At 38.0% G+C, this 22,827-nt stretch overlaps 1 protein-coding gene and 1 long non-coding RNA gene across 2 annotated transcripts; both read left to right on the plus strand.

The window, feature by feature from the left end:
• Positions 1-380: 380 nt before the first annotated feature.
• On the plus strand, positions 381-6,433 carry LOC122086697 (purple acid phosphatase 22-like). The gene is made up of 5 exons (XM_042655689.1): positions 381-539; positions 619-910; positions 3,730-4,298; positions 5,955-6,043; positions 6,210-6,433. The coding sequence occupies exons 1-5, from the start codon at positions 381-383 to the stop codon at positions 6,418-6,420; spliced, it is 1,320 nt and encodes a 439-aa protein (XP_042511623.1). The 3' UTR covers positions 6,421-6,433.
• Positions 6,434-20,051: 13,618 nt separating this feature from the next.
• LOC122085584 lies at positions 20,052-22,199 on the plus strand. Its single transcript, XR_006142163.1, has 2 exons — positions 20,052-20,457; positions 21,968-22,199. It is a non-coding gene; the product is annotated as an uncharacterized LOC122085584 (long non-coding RNA).
• Positions 22,200-22,827: the final 628 nt, after the last annotated feature.

The raw sequence follows: 22,827 nt of genomic DNA on the forward strand, positions 1-22,827 counted from the left end.
ATACCAATAGCTTCCGACCAGAAAATGTGCATGGACACCATAACTGATCGGATAAGATCAACCCTCCCCTCATGAGACAAATTAACTTAATTTTTTAATTTGTCAAACCTGCTGTCTATAAATTTTAAAAAGAGCAGCTGCCATTGGACAGAAATAGAGGAGTATAGTTGTAGGTGTTCTGCTTTATTATTGTTAATTTTTGTAACTCTTTAGTTTTGTTAAAAAAGTGAGTTGAGGTTAGGCAAAGGGGGCTCCCTTGATGCTGTAAGGATTCCCATACTCGTTTTGTTCGAGCCCTTTTCCCTTTAAATATAATCCATCTGAAATCCACTTTTGCTAAATCCAAGTCGACCCTCCTCTCTTCCTCCTGCAGCAGAGAAATGGAGAAAAGTTGGCCACAGCTCCATGTCTTCTTCTTTTCCTTATTCATCTTCTTCCTTCCTCCTTTTCAATCCCACGCTTCATTAGAATACATTCGACCACCTCCTCGGAGCATTATATCCACTCTGCACAATGGTTCGGACTCAGACCCACAACAGGTCTCTCTCTCTCTCTCTCTCTCTCTCTCTCTCTACCTTAAAATGCTTATTGTTTGGTTTGAAAAACCTGTGTGTACAGGTTCATATATCGCTCGTTGGAAGAGATCATGCGAGAGTTACTTGGATAACGGACAATAGGAAGGTTCCTTCGATCGTTGAATACGGCCAAACACCAGGAAAATACGAAGCTTCAGCAACCGGAGAACATGAGTCGTATCATTACTTCTTATACAGATCCAGCAAGATCCATCACGTCAAGATCGGACCTTTGAATCAGAGCACCACCTATTATTATCGTTGTGGTGGAACTGGCCAGGACTTCAGCTTCAAGACTCCCCCATCCAACTTCCCCATTGAATTCGCCGTCGCAGGTGTGTTATTCGTATTCATATACCTTTGCTTAAAGCTTAACCTGCAAATTACATTTGATAGTCCCAAAGGGGACCGTCTAAGTAGAGTCTCCATTGTGGTGACCTTCTCATATGGGATCCATCGTTCATGGGTTAATGTTACATTAATTACTTTGACTGATGGTACACATATCACATGGAGAGTGATGGGATCCTATTTGAAAATGATAACTCTTCTTCTCTCGTCCGTATTCATATATACCTCTTTGCTTACCACTTAACTTGCAAATTTTTGTACCAAATAAAAAAGAAATCTATAAATTTCATTTTGTTGGAGATGTACATTTCCGTCACATTGGGGGTGAAAAAATTGCTTTGCTCCTCATGAAAGGCGGAAATCTTGTCCTTGTATTGATACTTCCGCACTAGTTCCCATCTACATTTACAGGGACCACATTTTCTTTCACGAAACGCTCTATTCTTAAAATTGTCAAAGCTAAACTGTTGATAATGAGGGTAAGATCAGGGTTAGAGCTTTACCTTCTAATGGTTCATTAGTGGTCTTTCTTTGCCTTTCCTTCTATCATTTTCGAAATACCAACATTGGCCCCCTAAATTATCTGGTCCATTACTCTTTTCTCTTTGGCTGGTTTTAGTTCTTAATCACATATTGATCCAGTACAATTGGGCTAGGTATAGAAAAGAGGGGAATTGAAATAGAAGAGAAAGGAAAGGACGAAGAGTCTGAGAATAGTGAGAATTTTATTAACTCAGAGTCTCATTTCCTGTTCAGAAGCACTGTTAGTTAAAACGCGTTCGCGTATTAAAGTGAAAGCACCTTGTCAAGGCTTTTCACGTTATCGTCCAAATTAACTAATTAAGAGATAAAACAAAGGGAATGCCTTAACCAAAATCTAATTAATAATGCTTTAATTAAACAATTGAATTTCTTAAGTAGATTAAATCATCGCTTTCCATGTTACGGTTCAAATTAAAAAATAAAACAAAGGGATAGGCCTTGCCCCAAACATAATTAATACTCCCCTAATTGAATATTTAGAATTTGTTGGGAGGAAAAAGAATACTATATGATCGTGTGATTTCTGTAAAATTATTTCTCTGCCCTCATGAAATCAAGAAACTCATCCAGTGTTGATGTTTCAACTAGCACTCTCATTGACTGAAATAATGGTAAGAGCCATGTAACCAGACAACTATATATTTCCCATCATTTTTATAAGTTATATAAAGATATCCAACACAAGGGTTTGGCTCTCTAACAAGATTTCATGGTTCTTGGTTGCGGTTCATGAACATTCCATTGATTCATGTTTTGATACTTCGCTAAAGTTTGGTGATTTTTCTTTTTTTCTGGGAAGATTTCAAAGCCTTTATTCCCCCCCCCCTCCCCCCCAAAGGGTATTTTCACAGTCCATGGCTCAAGGTTCTACCAAAAAAACAAAAAATTCATGGTTCAAGGTTTTATCACCTAAGGGTTTCAGTGGTAAAAGAATAACTGATGGTGATAAAGAAGACGATTAGATTAGTTAATTTACAGTTTTTAAGGTTTCACATGCCCCAATAGTTATCATTTGTTATGGTGGAATGACCATTTTTGCACAGGGTTTGATGTGTTACAGTGAGTAAACTAAATGTAATTAATAAAATTATTTTATTATCATAGTCAAAGCTCAGCTATATGGGAAGGATATCTCTACTATGCATAAGAGGTGGTTCTCTACTGGCATAAGAGGTGGTAGTTCAGATTCAATGCTATGAAGCGTCTCAAAGCACATGCCCATGTGTCAGGTTTTGTGACGAAGCATTCAAGGGTATTGAATTTGAGTGACACCTCTTGTGCACATGAGAGGAAACGGATCCCTACCATAGAGGTATGATTCAGACTTTTTTTTTTTTTTTCTTGTAAATGATAAATTCTAAATTTTTTTAATAGGAATGAGATATTATTAAAATGTAAAACCCTAATCAATGATCCATATCATCGGATCTACCTTTCCCATTTGAAATTTACATTTATATTTTTTTAATGTACATCAATTGGATCTAAAGGATTCTTAACTTGGAGACTGAGCAAGGCTGACGTTGGAATGATATGAAAACCCATGAATGTCTCAGTTTCATGCTCGAACTTGTCACCCTCCTCTTTGTACTCAGGATGCGTCAATGCCAGGATTTTAAAACGTGTAATCATTGATAAAAGTGGTCTTGAATAGGTTTGGAAAGAGTCCTAGAATCAGCATATTAGAGGAATATTCTAACTATTGTGGCTGTCTTTTAATTTTGAGAAAAAAAAAAAAAAAAAAAAAAAACAACGGAAAACATGAAGGAGAAAATGATAGATTTATAGATTGGGAGCTTGAGTACTTGTTTAAGATGAGAGTAGATCAGGTTTACGTATCAAAAGGATCATGTATATCTCTGGTTTATGAATTCGTAATCAATTTTCTCTCCCTTCATTTAATAGATTCTAAAATCACGGATTAAGTACACGCACGAAAACAATTTCTTATGTGAACCTAATCCGAACACTTTATTGGATTTGAATAAATTCTAAGGATGTAAAAAGGCCCCCTTAAACGACTCAAGATTGAACTGAGGTTTTAAAAAGTTGGGAATAATCTCGTACATCCTTGGTTCATAGATTTGAAATCTATTAAATGAAGAGAAAGTAGATTCCAAATCCATAGACTAGAGGCATATAAGATTATTCTCATACATAAACCTGATACGGTCTAATCCAACCAGACCTCGTTTCAGTCTTAATACGAAAGCCGGCCTTGTTGTAACTAATATGTTTCTCTATGCATTGGCCTGAACAGGGGATTTGGGACAGACGGAATGGACAGCATCAACGCTATCACACATCGGCGAAGAGGACTACGACGTCCTCTTACTCCCCGGAGATCTATCCTACGCCGACACCCAACAGCCCCTCTGGGACTCCTTCGGTCGACTCGTCCAACCATATGCGAGCCGGCGGCCCTGGATGGTGACCCAAGGAAACCACGAGGTTGAGACCTATCAGTTCTTCGAGAATAAGCCCTTCAAAGCCTACAATGCCAGGTGGCTTATGCCCTTCGAGGAGAGCGGATCCACCTCCAACCTCTACTACTCCTTTGAAGTTGCTGGTGTTCATATTGTCATGCTGGGTTCTTACACTGACTTTAACGTTACTTCCAACCAATACAAGTGGCTCAAAGCTGACTTGGCCAAGGTCGATCGTGGTCGAACACCGTGGCTCGTAGTTTTAATTCACGTTCCGTGGTATAACACCAATCTAGCCCATGAAGGCGAGGGAGAGAGCATGAGGAAAGCTATGGAGGGCTTACTATATCAGGCGCGGGTCGACATTGTTTTCGCAGGACATGTTCACGCCTATGAACGCTTTGTGAGTCCTCTCTCTCTCTCTCTCTAGTTTTGTTTTCCGAGTAATCACAATTTTAAAACTGGGGGAAAGAACACTGCCCTTGTGGTGCCTGGTGGTGCAGGAAACACTAGAATGGGGGACCAATGAGAGGGTGTGTTCTAGCATCTTCAGCACCTTGGGTGCTGGAAGATTGTCTTTTATGTTCCTGTGTCAGCAGGATAGGGTCTCTTTAAAATTTTACAAACTCCACATAGGTGACCCGTCTATGTAACTCGTAGTTAAAAACTGGACCATCTGACCAAACTGGAAAACTGAGAACAGACCGTTTCCGATTCGGCGCTAGTTTAAATCCTCTGCAAGTATGTTAAGGTGAAAGTACGCTTCATGTGTTTACACCTGTCCCTTTCATTTCCATAAATATCCCCTCTTTACCCTTTAAATGACACTAATTTGGACTCCTGCAGTGGTAATGGTAGTGATAATAGTAGAGCATAGAACAATGGAATCTTACAGTGAAACTAATGAAGAGATATTTTAATATTAACTTGGGGGTGGCACTGGGAAAGAGCAGTTGAATACTTGAATCTCTATTGGGCAAGGTCCTGACAGAAACCACATGCGGCTGACACTGATGAAAGAACAAAGAGTTTCCAAGAGTCCTAAGTAAAGGGAACCTAGGCAATCCTGGAAAAAATTTCACTACTGTCCAAGTTGCAGTCAAGGAAATGGAATTCCAGCGGTAGGTTTGAAAATACCCACTTATGATGAATTTTTCCACTCCCACCCCTGAGGTACCATTCCCTTGGTTGGTACCTGGGGTTGTAGCTACTTGGCTGCGACCCAGGCAACAACCAAGTTTCTGCAATTCCACCCCCTCCCTTCCCACTACAACAAAAAAAACAGGCATTAGATTAACAAATGATGACATAATAATCAAGTGATCCATTATTAAGAAATGGTTGCGATATCTACCTAATTGTGCTAGTACCAAGACTTTTTACCATTCTATGTCTACTCGTAAGGGCACACTTCTTAAACAACCAAACAGTGATCTTTTTTATAATTAAGGGAAAGGGTTCTTGTTATTGGTGTTGTGGGAGCCCCAGAGAGAGAGAGAGAGAGAGAGAGAGAGAGAGAGAGAGAGAGAGAGAGAGAGAGAGAGGCCTAGCCTCTTCGACCAACTCTGAGATACTTTTCCCTTTTACAAATGCAAATCTTTGAAATGATTGCGATTAATTTTTTCTTAGGTCCTGGGATCTTCCCCCCTCCCCCTTAGTTTACCAAGCTTCTGAATATATTTTTAGTTTGCAGATTTGTGCTTTGTATTACCAGTGTTTGCTAATCTTGTGGTTGGTGCTGTCCCCTAAGCCTTGTAATTTTTTATTATTTTTTTAATTTAATTTGTATTAATCATGCAAAAAATCATTGGAAAAAAAAAAAAACTGTTCTTGGAATTATAATTTTAGAGGAATTATAATTGGTGTCGGTGGTTTGGATGGGCATGAGAAATAATGGGGTATTATTGATTAGTAAGGCAGGGAAAATAATGACCTTAGATAGATTTAATTTTTCTTTCATTTACGATGAAGGAAAACTTTTTTCATAATATATTTCTTCTTAAATATATATATATATATATATATTATTTTTTATTTATATCTTTATTTCGAATTGCAGACTCGAGTGTCCAACAACAGTACAAACCAATGCGGGCCTGTGCATGTGACCATAGGTGATGGTGGAAACAGGGAAGGACTTGCTTTAACGTGAGTATTTTCTTTTGAAATGTGAACCTTTTTTTTTTTTTTATTGGTAAGGTTGAAATGTGAACCTAACTATAGATAAGAATGAGATGCAGCAATGGATTACTTATATTACCAGCAAAGATAGGCTGACAATTTGATATTTCATTTTCATATGTGGTTGTTGAAGGTTTAAGGAGCCTCCCTCTCCACTGTCTCTATTCCGGGAGGCGAGCTTCGGACATGGACGGCTCAAGGTATTCAATCAAACTCATGCCCTTTGGTCATGGCACCGCAACGATGATACAGAATCTATAGTGGCGGACCAGGTCTGGCTTCAAAGTCTCAGCGTGTCTAGCATGTGCAATGAGTCTTCTATATCCATCAATGATGAACTTTGAAGATGAAACTGGAACCACACAAGCAAAAAACCTTCAATTCTTTATGGTAATTCCATTTTAGGTTCTACCCAATCTGTTAAAAGGATTGTGTTACCTTTTTCTTTGTCCGTACACATTGCTAATTTGTGCATATGGATTATGATTATTATTTTCCCATAAAAATAAATTATTCAAAGGAAGGAAAATTTATGAACGTCAAATATTGATCTTGGATCCATGAATTCAAAATGGGTCAGACTACTATGTCCATTATAGATAGTGTCCTCCTTATCGAGGAATCAGCTGTTAAGTTTTCTTGAAACAAAATGAAAATGTACAAGACTCAAAAAACGTTTGCAACTAAAAGATGCCATCTAAGATAGGCTTGACTAACAGTGTGGCCAAGGAGACTCCATGGACTTTCCATGCATTATGTACAAACAAACTTCTATCTTGTGTAAATTGCATGAAATAAGTCCCACTTAGAGTATCAAAGTAACTTTGACCCCCTTAGAGAATGTCAGTATTATAGAAATAACCCCTATTTAATATCAAATTACGTTTAAACCCCTTATCGTCAGTCTCTGTTAATTGAGTTATGAAATGACACTTTAACCCTTTTGAGTAAAATACATATCCATATCTTATTTTACATTAACCCATAATTACCCCTCTCCTCATCGTGGGTTAACCATTCTCCCCTTCTCCACATCTCTATACCTGCAAGGTCTATTTCATCCGTGTCGCTGAGAACAGCTCTATCACAGCTGAGCGTGACTACAACCGAAGGTTTTTTTTTTTTTTCCTTTGTTATTCCACCTGGTTCGGCTGAAGAACGGTTGTGAAAGTAGAGCTGAGTTTTCTTTTTATTTATTTATTTGTTTCTAGTTTTTCTCTGTTGGAAACCCAGTAGTGTAATATAGTTTGATTCTGAAACAGAAAAGGAAAAACTGCCTACTCAGTTGACGGGTTGGAATGTTAAATCACCCAATGATACGTGCTCGCCTGCAACCTTCGCATTTGTGTTCATGTACTGTAGAAGCTTAAGGAGAACACCAGGGTCCAAACTCGCCATTACAAAAATGCATCACTCTGTAAAAAGGAGAAGGGGAAACTCCATGGGTTTGGGCGAGATTAAGACGACAAAAGCCTTGTAATGGGTAACAATGATTCTAGGAGCTATAAAAACACTAAATGGATTACTATGCGAACACGGATGGACATTTCGATCTTCTGAGATCTTAAACGCATGGAGTTCGAGAAAGTAAAAAGTAAAAAAAAAACCCCAAAAAAAATTTTGAAAAAGTGAAACGCAGAGAAGAAAACGATTGATCTACAACCTAGATTGGAAAGTTTGCTTCTGTTACTACTCTGAGGAGATTTGAGACAGTATAGAAAATAAAGAACAGGAAAATGGAGTCTGACCCGTTAAAACTGAAGTTTTGGGTATTTGGGGTTAGGGGGTGTGTGTTTGTAAGTGAGTAATATTGGTACTTCAACATTTTGAAATCAACATTTTGAAAGGTAATATGGTATTTAGGAGAAAAAGAAGCTGTTGATGTCAACATTTGAGGTATATTCTGTAATAGAGACTACGGCATAGGATCTAAAAGTAATTTGGTATTAAATAAGAGGTGTTTCTATAATATTAGCATTCTCTAGGGTGTGGCACTGTAAATTACCTTTTTTTTTTTTCTTTTCACTAGGAGATCATCACGGTTTATCTTATAGCAATTGAATATTGACGATTTTTATCCACCAATGTTAGTAACCTTTAAAAACCTACGGTATTAAATATGGGTTTGTCTAGTTGTCACCTAGGTAAGTTACAAAAGTGCTATAACCTATTTTTAATTACCTAATATGCCCATAATGTGAAAGAGATGATTGGTCCAAGAGGATTGAAAAAGTAATTTACATATTTATATTTTCAATAAAAACTGAAAAGCTGTTGCACCACTTTTTATGACACTGGTTAAAAGAAGGGTAGAAACAAAATTTCAGAGACCCATCACGACCTTTTAAAAGACTTGGAATCTCAATTCCTCGTCCCTTAAAAGTGGATTGATTAAAAGGAAAAAGGAGAGGGGGGGGGAAATTACCTAGATCCACTAGATAAAATAATTTATTACAAAATAAAAAGGTCTAAAATTTATTTTACGTTCACTAGTTTCAAGTTTAAAAATATTTACTTAATTTCAAAAGTTAGTCATTGTTCATGGTCTCAAGAAAAAATAAAAGCAAACTCCATAGAATAACATTAGCCTTACTTACCATGCATAATTGCTGAGGTGGAATCATATTAATATTGTGTCTTGTGATGACCAAAGGTATTTAATCCAATGCAGCAGCATTGATGATAATCATACCTTTATGAAAAAAAAAATTATAAAGAATATGGCCTGAAACACAACCTCTCTCTTTCTTTCTAGCCAATTGGAAGGATCTCTCTTTTCGAATTGAAAACATCTCTCTCTTCCACACCTCTTTTTCTCTCTCTCCCGAATTGAAACACCCCCTTCTCTCTCTCTAGCCAATTGGAAATACACCTCTTCTCTCTCTCTTCCGAATTGAAACATCCCCTTCTCTCTCTCTTTCTAGCCAATTGGAAACACAGCTCTTTTCCACACCCCCTTCTCTCATTCTCTCTTGCCAATTGGAAACATCTCTCTTCCGAATTGAAAACATCCCCCTTCTGTTCCACACTCCTCTGTCTTCCACACAATTTTCTCTCTCTAGCCAGTTGGAAAAACACTCTCTCCCGTACTCACTGTTCTCTCTCTTCGAAATTGAAAACACCCTTCTCTCTCTAGCCAGCTGGAAACACCTCTCTCTTCTGAATTAAAAACATCCCCTCTATCTCTTCCACACTCATTCTCTCTCTTCCGAATTGAAAACACCCTCTTCTCTCTCTCAGAGGCGCACACACAGGTGATCAAGTGGCCATGGTCAGTGAAGAAACACAGCGAATGATGATGATGATGACTATCATTGCTAACGCTGTATCAATTCACTGGACACACCCCATCCATCCTGAAACTCAGTAGCCCATGCATCTTCTCCAGAATGCACCGAGTCTACTTCCTCTACTTGTTATTAACTTGATAGTATATGAGCTGGTTACCCGTCTATATTATCAATATTTAGAAGAAACTGATCGAGTTTGAATATGTAAGTCTTATAGGAAGAAAAAAAAATAGAGTTTGGATATTAATGTGATTTGAGAGCGGATCAGGTTCACGTACGAGGACAGTCCTGATCCGTGGATATAGAATCAATTTTCTCTCTCTTCTTTTAATAGATTCTATATTCATAGATTAGGAGTTACGAGAACATTCTTGTATGTGAACCTGATCCGTTCACATGTGATTCCACCTCAGCAGTTATGCATGGTAAGTAAGATTAGGGTTATTTTAGGGAGTTTGCTTTTATTTTTTCTTGGACCACATGAACAATAACTAACTTTGAAAATTAAGTAAATATTTTTAAACTTGAAACTAGTGAATGTAAAATAAATTTTAGACTTTCTTATTTTGTAATAAATTATCTTATCTAGTTGATCTTGGTAATTTCCCCCCAAAAAAAATTGGGATTGGAAAAAAAAAAAAAAACTTAAACTAGTTGGATCTATTGTTTTGAGTAAAGGTGTCTATTTTCAGTCCGAGCAGGTTGGACTAATCAAGAAAAACGAAACTAACCTTTGTCGATTTGAGTTCTTATCTAACCGATAGGAATTCGAATCAGACAAGATCAATCGAATCGAAACCATAGAAAAAAAAAGCTTATAAAAACTAAAAAACTCATGGGGAGAACATATTATTGATAAGAGGTCATTAAGTCACCCCAATAAAAACCACACCGATCTGGACTGAAATTGAACTTTTATTTCTGTTTGGCCTAATATTAGACAGAATCTAGATCAACCCAACCAAAATCTAATCACTAATTGACAATGGATAATTGAAAATGGTTGGAATTAGCCACAAAAGCCCTATAATCGATCATTCCAGAACAGCTTGAATAGGGATTGCTATGGTCGATTCAACCAATGATTTTAGACTCGAAACCAATGATTAAAATGATCTCTCTAGTGATTTCCAATTCTAAATTAACTATTCTAGAACTGCATGAGTTGGATAATTCATGACCAATTCCATTCCATATTGACTAATACCAAGATTTTAACTCAAAATCAAAGAGTGAATTGGTCCCTATTGATTTTGGTCCGTATTAGATCCTAATCAGTCATAATCAATCCCAAAACTGCCTCAGGTTCTGAAAACAGTCAATACCAAAAACCCTAGATTTGGTTGTTTTATAATGACCGGGATTAGGATTGATCCGAATTGGCCAAATCGATCAAGGATTTTAAATTAGAATCTGACATCGAACTAGTCCTTACAAAGTTTGATTCAAATCAAATCGAAATTGGACCCAAAAATTCTAGAATAGACATTCAAATCTTAAAGCCCACAATCCAATCCAAAAAACCCTAGGATCAATTTTAAACACGAATCTAAGATCAAATCAATAGTTGCCAATACCAATCCAAATCCAAATCCAAATCAAATTGATATTGACCAAAATCAGTTCCAAAACCCTTAGAAGCAACCTATAAAATATAATACAATTACAATATTCCACTTGTTATCACTTCAGTAATACCAAACCTATAATATTGCCACTTGTCATCTTCCTAGATTTTAACTTTTCTGAAAAGTGTTCAGATCAAGTCCTTGTACAAGAATCTGAGTTTCGATTCTCGTACAATTAAGAGGTGAACATGTGTAACCCACTTATTATCTCTCCTAAATTTTTGACTCACTACCAATCTCTTCTTATTTTCTCTCCCTTTCTTTTTCTCTCTCTCTCTCTCTCTCTCTCTCTCTCTCTCCTCACGGTTTATCATTTTTTTAATTATAATTTAGCATTGATTTATTATCAATCCTACAAAATAGATTTATTTTAATCCTACAAAATAGCCGACTCCTTATATCTCTTTCCCTTTTTTCTTTTTTTAAGTTCATTCTCTCTCTCTCTCTCTCTCTCTCTCTCTCTCAAAATTTTCACTAACATTTTTATTTTAAAACTCACTTAAAACTAATCTCTATCATACTAATACAAAGCAATCAAATAAAAAAAAAATAGAAAAAATAAGAAATTTTACTCATTTATAGAGGATGGTTCACCTACCATCCTAGGGTTCACAAATCGCTATGGGGTCTTAGTACAAGTCCAAAATACCCTTCTATATCCTCTACCATTTAATGAAGCCTATGATGAATGGATCACTGTGGTTAAAAGAAAACGAGATTACTCCACATATAGAGTTATCAAATGGGTATTCTAGAGTTAGGATTTTAGTACCGATCTAATTGATCAGTATCAGATTGGATCGAACCAGTATTATGTTAAATCGATATTGATGTTCTATCGGATCAACATAAGTAGAGAGAGAACATTTTGTATAAGTATTGTTGAATTCAATTAATTAAAATAAGAAGCAATAATTTAAATAAAAATATCAAATAATTTTTTTATATATAAAAAGAAATAATGTATTGCATTTAAGTTCAAAAGAGAGATAAGAGGAAAATAAGTCGGAAGAGCGAGAGAAGGAGAGAGATAAAGAAAGTGGTAACAACATTATAGGCAATCCCGGTGATAATATTTAGTGGATTACATGTGTGGGCAAAAGAGATGTATGAGAACCCAAGACCAAATTCTCGTATGAGGACCTGATCCAAACTCTTCTGAAAACACTAGCATTTTTATTAATTATTATATAATATGATATGACCTAAGACCAAATTCTCGTACCGGCCAAGACTGCACCCTTAGTGTTTATTAATTATTAATATAACATGATAATATAAGAAGTTAAATTGTTCCTTTAAAAAAAAGGAAAATTATCTTGTACCAACCCTATTTTAAAAATTTATCTAAGAAACCACCCTAAATTCCTCAAAATATCAACCGTACCCCTGATGCATAACACCATTAGTTTAAAGGTGGAAAAGACCCTTTGACCTTTTTTTTTTAACTACTTGCCCACGAAGATGCTCTCTATTTCTATCTAAAGACGAGATTGCTCCTCCCACCGAAGGTTCACGATTCTGAATTAAAAGAAAAATAAACAAAGAAACAATCTTTTACCTTTTTCATGGATAAGAACTCTAAAAACTCTACAACAATGGTGGCAGCCTCTGCATCAGGGGGTAATAGTTCTTACGTAAGATGCAGACTTAGGGGGTAATGTCAATTTTCTAATTTTGTTATTTTGTAATGGGTTGTAATGAATTATTTAGTGATTTAATGTTCAAATGAAAGATTTTTTTGTCCTACAACCCACTTAAAAAAATAATTTTAGGGTAGACACGTTTAAAGCCCGTTTAAACTTAAATAGGTGTGTAACCCGATTAATGCCTATTTACAATAGCCCGATTAAATATCGACATAGACCGACCTTATTATAAACTCAAGTTCAATGCCCCTCAAAGCTAGACATGTTTACTTAAATGGGCGTTCATGGTGCAAGGTTTTCAAGTAGTCAAGCCTGACTAGGCCCGACCGAGATCGACCCAGCCCGACCAATTGATAAAAGTGAATGTAGAAGTAAAAGTCTCTTTTTTGGGTTAAAGTTTTGATTGTTGGATTGAATCAAATTGATCTAAGCCATTAGATTCAAATTTATTATATTAATTCTAAAATACATTAAGGGCGTGAGAAGAGTATACCTCCTGACAACATACGGTTTTGTTGTCAGGAGCGTTGTGGGAACTGGGATTTGTTTACAACAAGAGGGTATTTTTCTTCCTCTTGCTCATTTCTTCTTCTCTCTTCTTTGTCATCTTCTTCCCCATTTTTAGGATCTCGGCTGTAACTCTTGCTGACAGATCCTTTTGGTGTCACTATCTTAGCCCTTAGGACAACAAAACTAGAGCAGAATTAAGAATATGCACAACCACAGTATGTAGCAACTGGAACTCAACATAAAATAAAACAGTGGGGTTATACAAAACTAATTGAGGTAATATTGAGAAATTTGTGTCAAAACGAGGATATATGAATGGTTTAGTCTCCCAAAAATAATGCAATCCGTAACTGTGATGGCTCCCTCATGCCCTTCACTTCGTCAATGCCAAATTTCCTTCAGCAGGGTTTATATTATTATTAAGGCATTAGGACCAATAGGAGTTTGTACTAAAAGTCCATAATACTAGGCATATAATATGAGTAGGATATAGGAATGTGGGATTCACGACTCAATTTACATGTGGACCATGTATAATAGACCTATGGTTTATTTCAAAAAAAATTGAAGTCATGTAACCAGACATAATGAGATGATTTGTCCGTCCACTAAATGGGCATGTGTAAATTTGAAATAAATTTTTTAAGGGAGGAATGGACATATTATAAGAAAAAATTTGGCTGCTATCCGGGATGCAACCCCTTGTTGGCAGCCAAAGAAATGGAATAATTCACTTCCCCCTAGGGTTCACAAATACCCTCATAGCTTATGGTATTTTCTAAAATACCCTTTTAGATTCCATTTCTTTGGCTGCCATAGCAAGTGGCTGCAACCCGGGTAGCAGCTAAATTTCGTCCAGTGTTATCAATGGGGATTGAGATTGAACAAAGATAAGGAACTGCCTTCATTCATATGCCACTACAGCTTAGAGTAGCTGACGAAAAAATTAACATGCTCAATACCCTAATGCACGGTTCCTACAATATGATGACATTTAAAAACTGTCACAAGAAGGGAGATAAGAGTGAAGGGCCACATATCTTTAGTAGTACGTTACCTCTATTACACTTTTTTTTTTTATGCAATACCTCTATTTCAGTTTATAGCAACATTTATTTTTTTCAACACACCACTTGGTGTTAGTAGAGAAGTTATTAAATGGACTTTTGACTTCCTGAATTTTGACCAGCTACAACCTTTTTTCTTGCTTTTCTAAACACCCACAACAATGGCCAATAGCGACGAAAAGTCAGATATCCCAAAACGTCTTGGTGCCTTACAAAAACAATGACAAAACATCTCGGTTATGGAACGAGGGTAGGCATGCAGAGCAACGTCTTGGAACGAGTGTGAGCAACGTTTCATATTCAGAGGGTAGGATGTAGAGCAATGTCTCGGTGGAACAAGTGTAGGTATGCAGAGCAACGTCTCCATTTTGAAAGGAAGGAACTAGGGTAGTTTCAAATGAGAGAATATTTCTTGTATTTCATTTACTAGATAATAATAAATATACATGAGTACATGAGATAATAGATTGATTTAGTTACCTATGGAAGATCGGATTACAATCTGATTCTTCCAAGAGTAACAATACACAATTTCTTTGTTTCCAACTATAGAAGATAGGATAATAAAAAAATCTGAGATCTTGTGGAGCTTGATATCACATGTGAGATTGTGATGTTGATGTGGAAATCTTATCACCCAAGTACCTGTGAGCTAGAGCGTTGATCAATACTGGACAATACACCCCCTCAAGTTGTAGGTGGAGGAGACCGAACCTTCAACTTGTCCCTCAGGAATTGGAATCGGGCAGTGGCAAGAGGTTTAGTGAGAGCATCAGCGAACTGATCAGTTGTGGAGCTAAACTGCACAGTTAGCTGATGGTTGGCCACACACTCACGAACAAAGTGGAAATCAATCTCTACATGTTTGGTGTGAGCATGGAGCACCGGATTGGCCGATAAATATGTGGCACCTATATTATCACACCACAGGATTGGGGGGCCTTGAATAGGAAAGCTCAATTCTTGAAATAGAGATTCCAACCATATGAGTTCGGCAGAGGCATCTACTAATGCTTTGTACTCAGCTTCAGTTGAGGAATGAGCCACAGTTTTCTATTTGCGAGAGGACCAGGAGATCAGGTTTGGCCCAAGGTAGATGGCATAAGCACCAGTGGACCGACGATCAGAACTGCTACCAGCCCAATCGGCATCTGAGAAGGCCTGGAGCGTGGCTTTGGAAGAGCACTCAACCAAGAGACCGTGGGAGCAACTTTGCTTGAGATAGCGAAGAATGCGCTTGACATGACTCCAGTGATCCATAGTTGGGGCATGCATATGTTGGCACGCCCTATTCACAGTGAAAGCCACATCTGGACGGGTAAGGGTCACATACTGTAAGGCGCCCACAATGAAGCAATAGCAAGTTGGATCATCAAAAGGAGCACCCCCTGAAGGCGATGTGGGTTCTGTCACAGCTAGAGGAGTGCGAACCGGTTTGCAATCAGTCATGCCTGAGCTTGCCAGTAGGTCATGGATATACCTAGACTAAAAAAGAAGAATACCGTTAGGTTGTGGTACTGCCTCAATACCCAAAAAGAAACCCAAGGGGCCAAGATCTTTGATAGAAAATTCAGCCGCAAGTTTGGTAATTAGAGCAGTGACCTGTGCTGACAAATTGCTTGTGACAAGTATGTCATCAACATAAACCAAAAGATACAAGAGATGGCCATTAGACTTGTAAATGAATAAAGATGGATCATGCCGTGATGCAACAAAACCCAAATGAAGGAGGAACGTGGAGAGCCTGTGAAACCATGCTCGAGGGGCCTGTTTGAGGCCATACAAGGACCTATGTAGGTGGCACACATGATTGGGATCTGTAAAACCCTGGGACTGAGTCATAAACACCTCTTCTATGAGGCGACCATGCAGGAATGCATTATGGACATCAAGTTGGCGGAGTGACCAGCCTTGAGAGACATCTATAGCAAGTATGGAATGAACAGTGGTAGCCTTAACCATTGGGCTAAATGTATCGGTATAATCAATCCCGTGCTGCTGGTGAAACCGTTTTTCTACTAACCGAGCCTTATACCGTTCCAAGGACCCATCTGCTTTGCGCTTAATACGGTATACCCATTTACATCTGACAAGGTTCATGTGGGACAGGCGTGGGATGAGGGACCAGGTGCCATTTTTTATAAGTGCATTAAACTCCTCAGCCATGGCAAGGCACCATTGAGGGTGCTTATTTGCTTCAAAGAAACAAGTTGGTTCAGGTAAGGCATGAGCAGTAGTGGTCAAAGCATGTGGGGTAGGGGGTTGTTTGTGAGAGTGTAAGTGCATAGGGTGAAGGCGTGCTGGGGGAGCAGGTGATAGGGAAGGTGGGGCCGGGTTAGGATTAGGGACGGTGGAGGCAGAGGGTGGGAGAGAAGGATTTGGTGTTGGGGCATTTTAGAGTTCCCTTAGTGGTCGAGTGCGGGTTGTGGGGGTAGGGGAGGGCGATGAGGAGGAAGTGTGTGATGGAGGGGTTTGGGGTGATGGGGGGTGACAGGCGAGAGAGCCAATGGAGAGAGGGAGGCGGTGTTGGTAAGGGATTACTATGAAATGGAACCTTATTGGGGGTAGAAGCCTAGGGAGAAGATGGTGGGACCAGGGAGAGGGAACCATAGGAGGCGGAGAAGCAAAGGGAAATACACTCTCGTCAAAACGAATGTGACGAGCGATGTATGTCCTATTGGTAGAGAGATCGAGACACCTATACCCTACATGAGAAGGAGAGTAACCAAGAAAAATACATGGAACAGAACGAAAATCCATTTTATAGGAATTATAAGGATGGAGATAAGGGAAGCACAGACAACTGAAAACACGAAGAAAAGAGTATTCAGGTGTCCTGTGATGTACCAATTGAAAGGGGGAAACATTATTTGAAACCCGGGTTGGCATTCTATTAATGAGATATACTGCAGATTCAAAGGCAAAATGCTAAAAGCGTTGAGGAATGGAGGCTTGAGCAAGCATGGTAAGGCTGGTCTCAACAATGTGTCTATGTCGACGTTCAACAAAACCTTGCTGCTCATGCGTGTGAGGGAAAGACAAACGATGGGTAATGCCAAGGGATCGAAAAAATTGGGGGAGAGAGCGGTATTCCCCACCCCAATCAGTTTGAATAGCCTCTATTTTTCTAGAAAATTTCCTTTCAACCATCGCTTGAAATTGTTGAAAAATCGAGAAAACTTCAGATTTTAATTTAAGAGGATAAAACCAAATGAATCTAGTGTTATCATCAATAAAAAAAACAAAATACCGGTGACCATCAACAGATAAAGTGGAAGATGGTCCCCATACATCACTATGAACCAGATTTAAAGGAAATAAACTATGAGAGTAAGTTTGCTTTAAAAGTAATCTACTGGCTTTGCCCAATTGGAAAGCGGGACACACAGAGGGAAGCTTGGTAGAGAGACATGGCAAGTCATTAGTGTCAATCATGAATCTGAGAAGGTCAGAATGAGGGTGACCAAGTCTTTGATGCCAACCATGGAGAGAAGTACGTGTAGCGACGTGAGCAACAAGAGAAGAAGGTAGAGAAGAGAGAGTGTAAAGGCCACCACTACTCGGTCCTAAAAGAAGAATCCTCTTAGTTACCTGATCCTTCGCAAAGAAATGATAGGGGTGAAACTCAAAAAAGACATTATTGTCATGAGCAAAGCGCTGAACAGAAAGGAGGGGTTTAGTAATGGAGGGAACATGCAGTACTTCACATAAATTAAAGGAATGAGAAGAAGAAAGAGAGGGTAAGGAAGAAGAACCGATACTGGATATGGTGAGGCCCTTACCATTACCAACTTACAGTCAATCATTGCCATTGTAGCCATCATAAGAGGATAGAGAATGGATGTCAGGAGTCACGTGATGGGTTACGCCAGTGTCGGGGTACCAAATGAGGGTGGTGGATAGTTGATAGTATGGTGGGTAAGAGGGAGTAGGTAGTAGGGGCGGGTTGGAGGTGAAGTGAGCAGCTGGCCGAGGGGTGGGAGTAAAGGTATGGTAGGATTGAGGTGAGGTGAGGGATAGCCAGGGTAAGAGGGAGGACGATAGTAACAGGTATTGGTGTTGTAATTGGTTCGGTTGCAAATGAAGCACCACATACGTGTACCTTGCTGGTGAAAATGGCCACCATGACCACCACATCCACCTTTCCCAGATTAAGAGGAGGGAGAGGTGGAAGAGGTATCACACTGAGCGGTGTTTGCTGAAGGAGAATCCGTGGATGGTGGAGGATCAATGCTAGATGTTGGGCGAGTAGAAGCCTGATTCATGAACTCATGGCTAAGAAGCACACCAAGGAGATCAGAATAGGCTAGTGGTTCAGAACATGCGAGCAGGGTTGGAACTATGTCACGAAGATCTTTGCGGAGAGCACGGAGAATATGGAGATAGAGGTCAGTTTGTTTCAGAGGGGAGCCAGCAGCAGCGAGCTCGTCAGAAAGAGATTTGCTCGTAGCACAAGACTAATGACAAATTTGTCAAACTTCTGAGAGAGATCCTGAAGTGCAAGATTGAGTGACATAATCCTGGTATTCGATGCAGAGCCATAGGCAGTGCAAAGAGAGTCCCAGATTTCTTTGCTCGTATCTTTGTCGATGATGAGAGGGAGAGCTTCATCGGATAAAGAAGAAATAAGAAGACTCATTATCAAAGAGTCTTGGTCATCCCATTCAGAGGCAGTAGGGAGATCTGTGGGTCTGGGTTTAGTGCCATCGAGATGGCCAAACAATTTTTGTCCCTTGAGAAAGGGTCGTATTTGAGCACGCCAAAATAGAAAATTCTTGGACATGAGTTTTATTGAGACAAAGTGTTGAGCACCCATGATCAGTGTTATCAATTCGGCCGAATAATTCACGAATTATTCGGCCGAATCAAATTTTTTCGAATTTTATCAAAAATTCTGACCGAATTCGAATTAAAAATAAAATTCGATAAAATTCATAATTTTTTCAAAAGTGAATATAAAACGCGAATAATTCGGACCGAATCCGAATTAAACCGAATTATTCGGTCCACTTAAACAATATTTAAAAAAAACAAAAAAAACAAAAAAAAAAAAAATAAGCTTTTTTGACCGAGTCCTTAAATTAATCAATCGAATTATTCCGAATAATTCTCCGCCCGAATAATTCCCGAATCCGAATTTGCTAACTATGCCTATGATCGCAGGTTGGGAGGACCTGGGAGTAGAATAAGGGGAAGAAGCTTCAATGGTGGGAAGTTCCTGCGACATGGTGATGAGATAGAGGAAGAGAGGAGAGAAAGAAAAAAAAGGAGAGAGAGGGGCGATGGCCTATTAGGCTCTTGATACCATATTGAATGAGAAAATATTTCTTGTATTTCATTTACTAGGTAATAGTATATATACATGAGTACATGAGATAATAGACTGATTTAGTTACCTATGGAAGATCGGATTACAATCTGATTCTTCCAAGAGTAACAATACACAATTTCTATGTTTCCAACTATAGAAGATAGGATAATAAGAAATCTGAGTTCTTATGGAGCTTGATATCACATGTGAGATTGTGATGCTGATGTGAAAATCTTATCACCCAAGTATCTGTGAGCTGGAGCATTGATCAATACCGGACAATAGGTAGGTATGCAATGGTAAGAGCAATGTCTCGGTTAGGAAAGGATGGAATGATGGTAGGTATGCAAAGCAGGTAAAGAGACAAAATGTCTCAATTAACAAAGGGGCTGGCGATTTACTTTTTTTTTTTTTTTTTGTTGAAAAGGGCTGACAATTTATAGGATTTCTTCTTTATGGTAATGTTGTTCCAGGGACGAAGTGAGACAGAGAAGCAGGTAAAGAGGAGGCAGTGAGACAGAGACAAAATGTCTCGATTAACAAAGGGGCTGACGATTTACAGGATTTCTTCCTTGTGGTAAAGTTGTTCCAGCGAGGGAGTGAGACAGAGAAGCAGGTAAAGAGACAAAATGTCTCGATTAACAAAGGAGCTAATGATTTACAGGATTTCTTCTTTGTGGTAAAGCTATTCCAGGGAGGGAGTGAGACAGAGAGAGACCAGACAATGGGAAAGGGAGAGATTGAAAGGATGTCTCAAGGGAGGGCAGAGAGGGAAATCAAAGTAAAGGACAAGAAAATATGGAAGAGGGATAGAGAGAACGAACAGGAAATAGGGAGAAGGGAAAGACATGAGACAAGCTTGGGGCGATAGAGAAAGAATGCCTGAAATGGAATGTTGCAGAGAAAGATATTGAAAGGAGTAAACTGTGAATGATTCCATCTTATTTTTTGTAAAAAATTCATGAATTTTTGTTTTTTGGATTTTTTTTTCATTATGTGGTTTAGGCATGCAAATTGATAGCAAATAAGAAATGTATTCATCTATTGGTTGAAGCTTTTTATTTGAAGCTTTCACGGTTTTAGGAAACTTTTTATTCAATGATATGCTGCATCTTATTTGTTACTGTTTTAATTCATTTAAATAGTCTATTTATTGGGATGTTCCTTATGGCATCTCTGTTGCATACTCAAAAATTATTGAGTATCATCTCCTAAAGTTTCTTCTCCTTACCATATCTCTGATGGCGAATCATTCAATGTCAACCATCCCTGTTGTGACTCCAATGCGAAATGATACTTTGAGCCCTAGGAGGAAGAGTACCTCCCCTGCTATGACTCCTAAGAGAAATGCTACTGTGAGTCCTCATAGGAGAAGTACCTCCCCTACTATGACCCCTAAGAGAAGTGCTACTGTGAGTCCAAGGAGGAAGAAGACCTCTCTTTTTGTGACCACATATAAAAATGACTCTGACACCAAAGAGGAAGAGGAGGGGCCGTTCGTCTAAATCTCCTAACTTGAGTGTTTGTAGAGATGATGTCCTTTCCAAAGAAGAAGAGAACATGGACTATGATGCTACACGTGCTGCCCCCCTTGCTTCTGAAGTGGTGAGTCCAAGCCATTATTTCGGATCTAGAAGCAAACGTAAGTCTCCTATTAAAGGGAATAAAAAGTTCAAGTTCGGTAGCTTTGAATCAAGCATTTCAAAGGGTAAGTGAAGTGGTTTCATCATTTTTTGCATGGTATATTCTTTGAGTTATTACTTATCTATGTGTTTCTAACAAGTGTTCAGTTTTTATTTAATTTTTTTTTTGAATGTCTACTAAGTAGCTCTATATTTTTTTTTTTTTTTTTTTTTTTTTTTTTTTGGTGAACCAAGTACTGAGTTGTTGCAATTGTCCAAGGTGCATTGCATGATCCCCCCTCCCCCTATAAGAAGAGTTGACCACAGTTCCAAAAGATAGTGAAGAAAAGACCACCTGTGATAGAGATTGGGTCTTCAACTAAGAATGAATCAAATAATGAGAATGTTGATCCCGGTTCTATAGCATGGTAGGAAAGAGTCATTGATATAACCAACAATGGTACCGATCTTGATGAAGACACAACACCGGATGTGAATATTGAACAATAGTGATATAGGTAATGACCATGATGTCTTGCCTCATGGTGGAGGCAATGAGGAAATCCAAGTAATGTGGAAGTCCTTAGAAGTTATGATTGATAACATGGGGAAGCTTACTTCAAAGATGAAAAATGAAACCCCTAAGGTTAGCCCTTCTCAGCCATAGTCATTTATCCATTCATATAAGTTCTACATGTAAATTTTGTTATTTATGCTTGTATTTTTAATATTATATTTGTTTGTATATTCCTAATCCAATTATTTTATATGTTAATCACTTCATTCTTTCTAATATTTGTTGTATTTAATGCAGGTTATGGATTACTACGCAAATTGGTTTATTTGGTTCGGTGTTCCTTTTTTTATTTACTACTTTATACTTCAAAATTAAATGGATGAATGTAATATGACCCACCTTTTCAATGACTTCCTTTTTCTTCTTGTATTAGATTAAATCCCTTTTGATTTACTGCTTCATAATTTGAAATATTTGACTCATCCTTTTTGGTCATTTGATTATGAACTGAATCACACATTTGTTTGAAGTAGATGATGGCTATTGTTTTTACATTATCTTAGAATGCTTATAAAGCTCTTGGATCATCAACTTGAAACAGTTTTAATCATATAATTTTCTATTTAATGCATGTTTAATTATATGAGGTGTAACTATGTAAGTATACATTGTATGGGTTATTTGAAGTTTATCATCTTTTAACGTTTGGTGCTCCAATGGGGTTCTCATTTTTTTACTATGTTGGTAAGTCACTTGCCTTTTGAGATCTTTTTTTAATCATTTTTCCTTTCGTAGTTTCTTCATATAGTACATGGGAATTTAGTTTTTTAATGTAACTTCTTTTCAATCTATGCAAAAGGAATCTTTCGTTGCATATGTACCTTAATCAGATAAATAAGGCTTTCCTAACTTTATAAGATCCCTCAGGATAAAGAAAACTGTTAGCGGTGAATACTTATTCCATTTTCTGTTTCATTATTATCATTGGGTTGTCCTACATCTTATATACCTTTTTCAATTGGATTTTTTGAGTGAATACATTAAATATATATATATATATTTTTTTTTATCACTGATCTCATTGTGAAACCATATATATAGATGCCAATATGATTTTTCCTTCCTTTAATGATACCACAACTCTAGACGATGTGTTT

The sequence above is a fragment of the Macadamia integrifolia genome, chromosome 8, assembly GCF_013358625.1.
Source record: "Macadamia integrifolia cultivar HAES 741 chromosome 8, SCU_Mint_v3, whole genome shotgun sequence".
Taxonomy (NCBI): domain Eukaryota; kingdom Viridiplantae; phylum Streptophyta; class Magnoliopsida; order Proteales; family Proteaceae; genus Macadamia; species Macadamia integrifolia.

Bases quoted from the DNA above. Each gene is read 5' to 3' on its own strand.
- LOC122086697 (XM_042655689.1), top strand. From the start codon at position 381: ATGGAGAAAAGTTGGCCACAGCTCCATGTCTTCTTCTTTTCCTTATTC. The intron at 540-618 runs GTCTCTCTCTCT...CTGTGTGTACAG, and splicing joins CGGACTCAGACCCACAACAG to GTTCATATATCGCTCGTTGG. The intron at 4,299-5,954 runs GTGAGTCCTCTC...TTCGAATTGCAG, and splicing joins TTCACGCCTATGAACGCTTT to ACTCGAGTGTCCAACAACAG.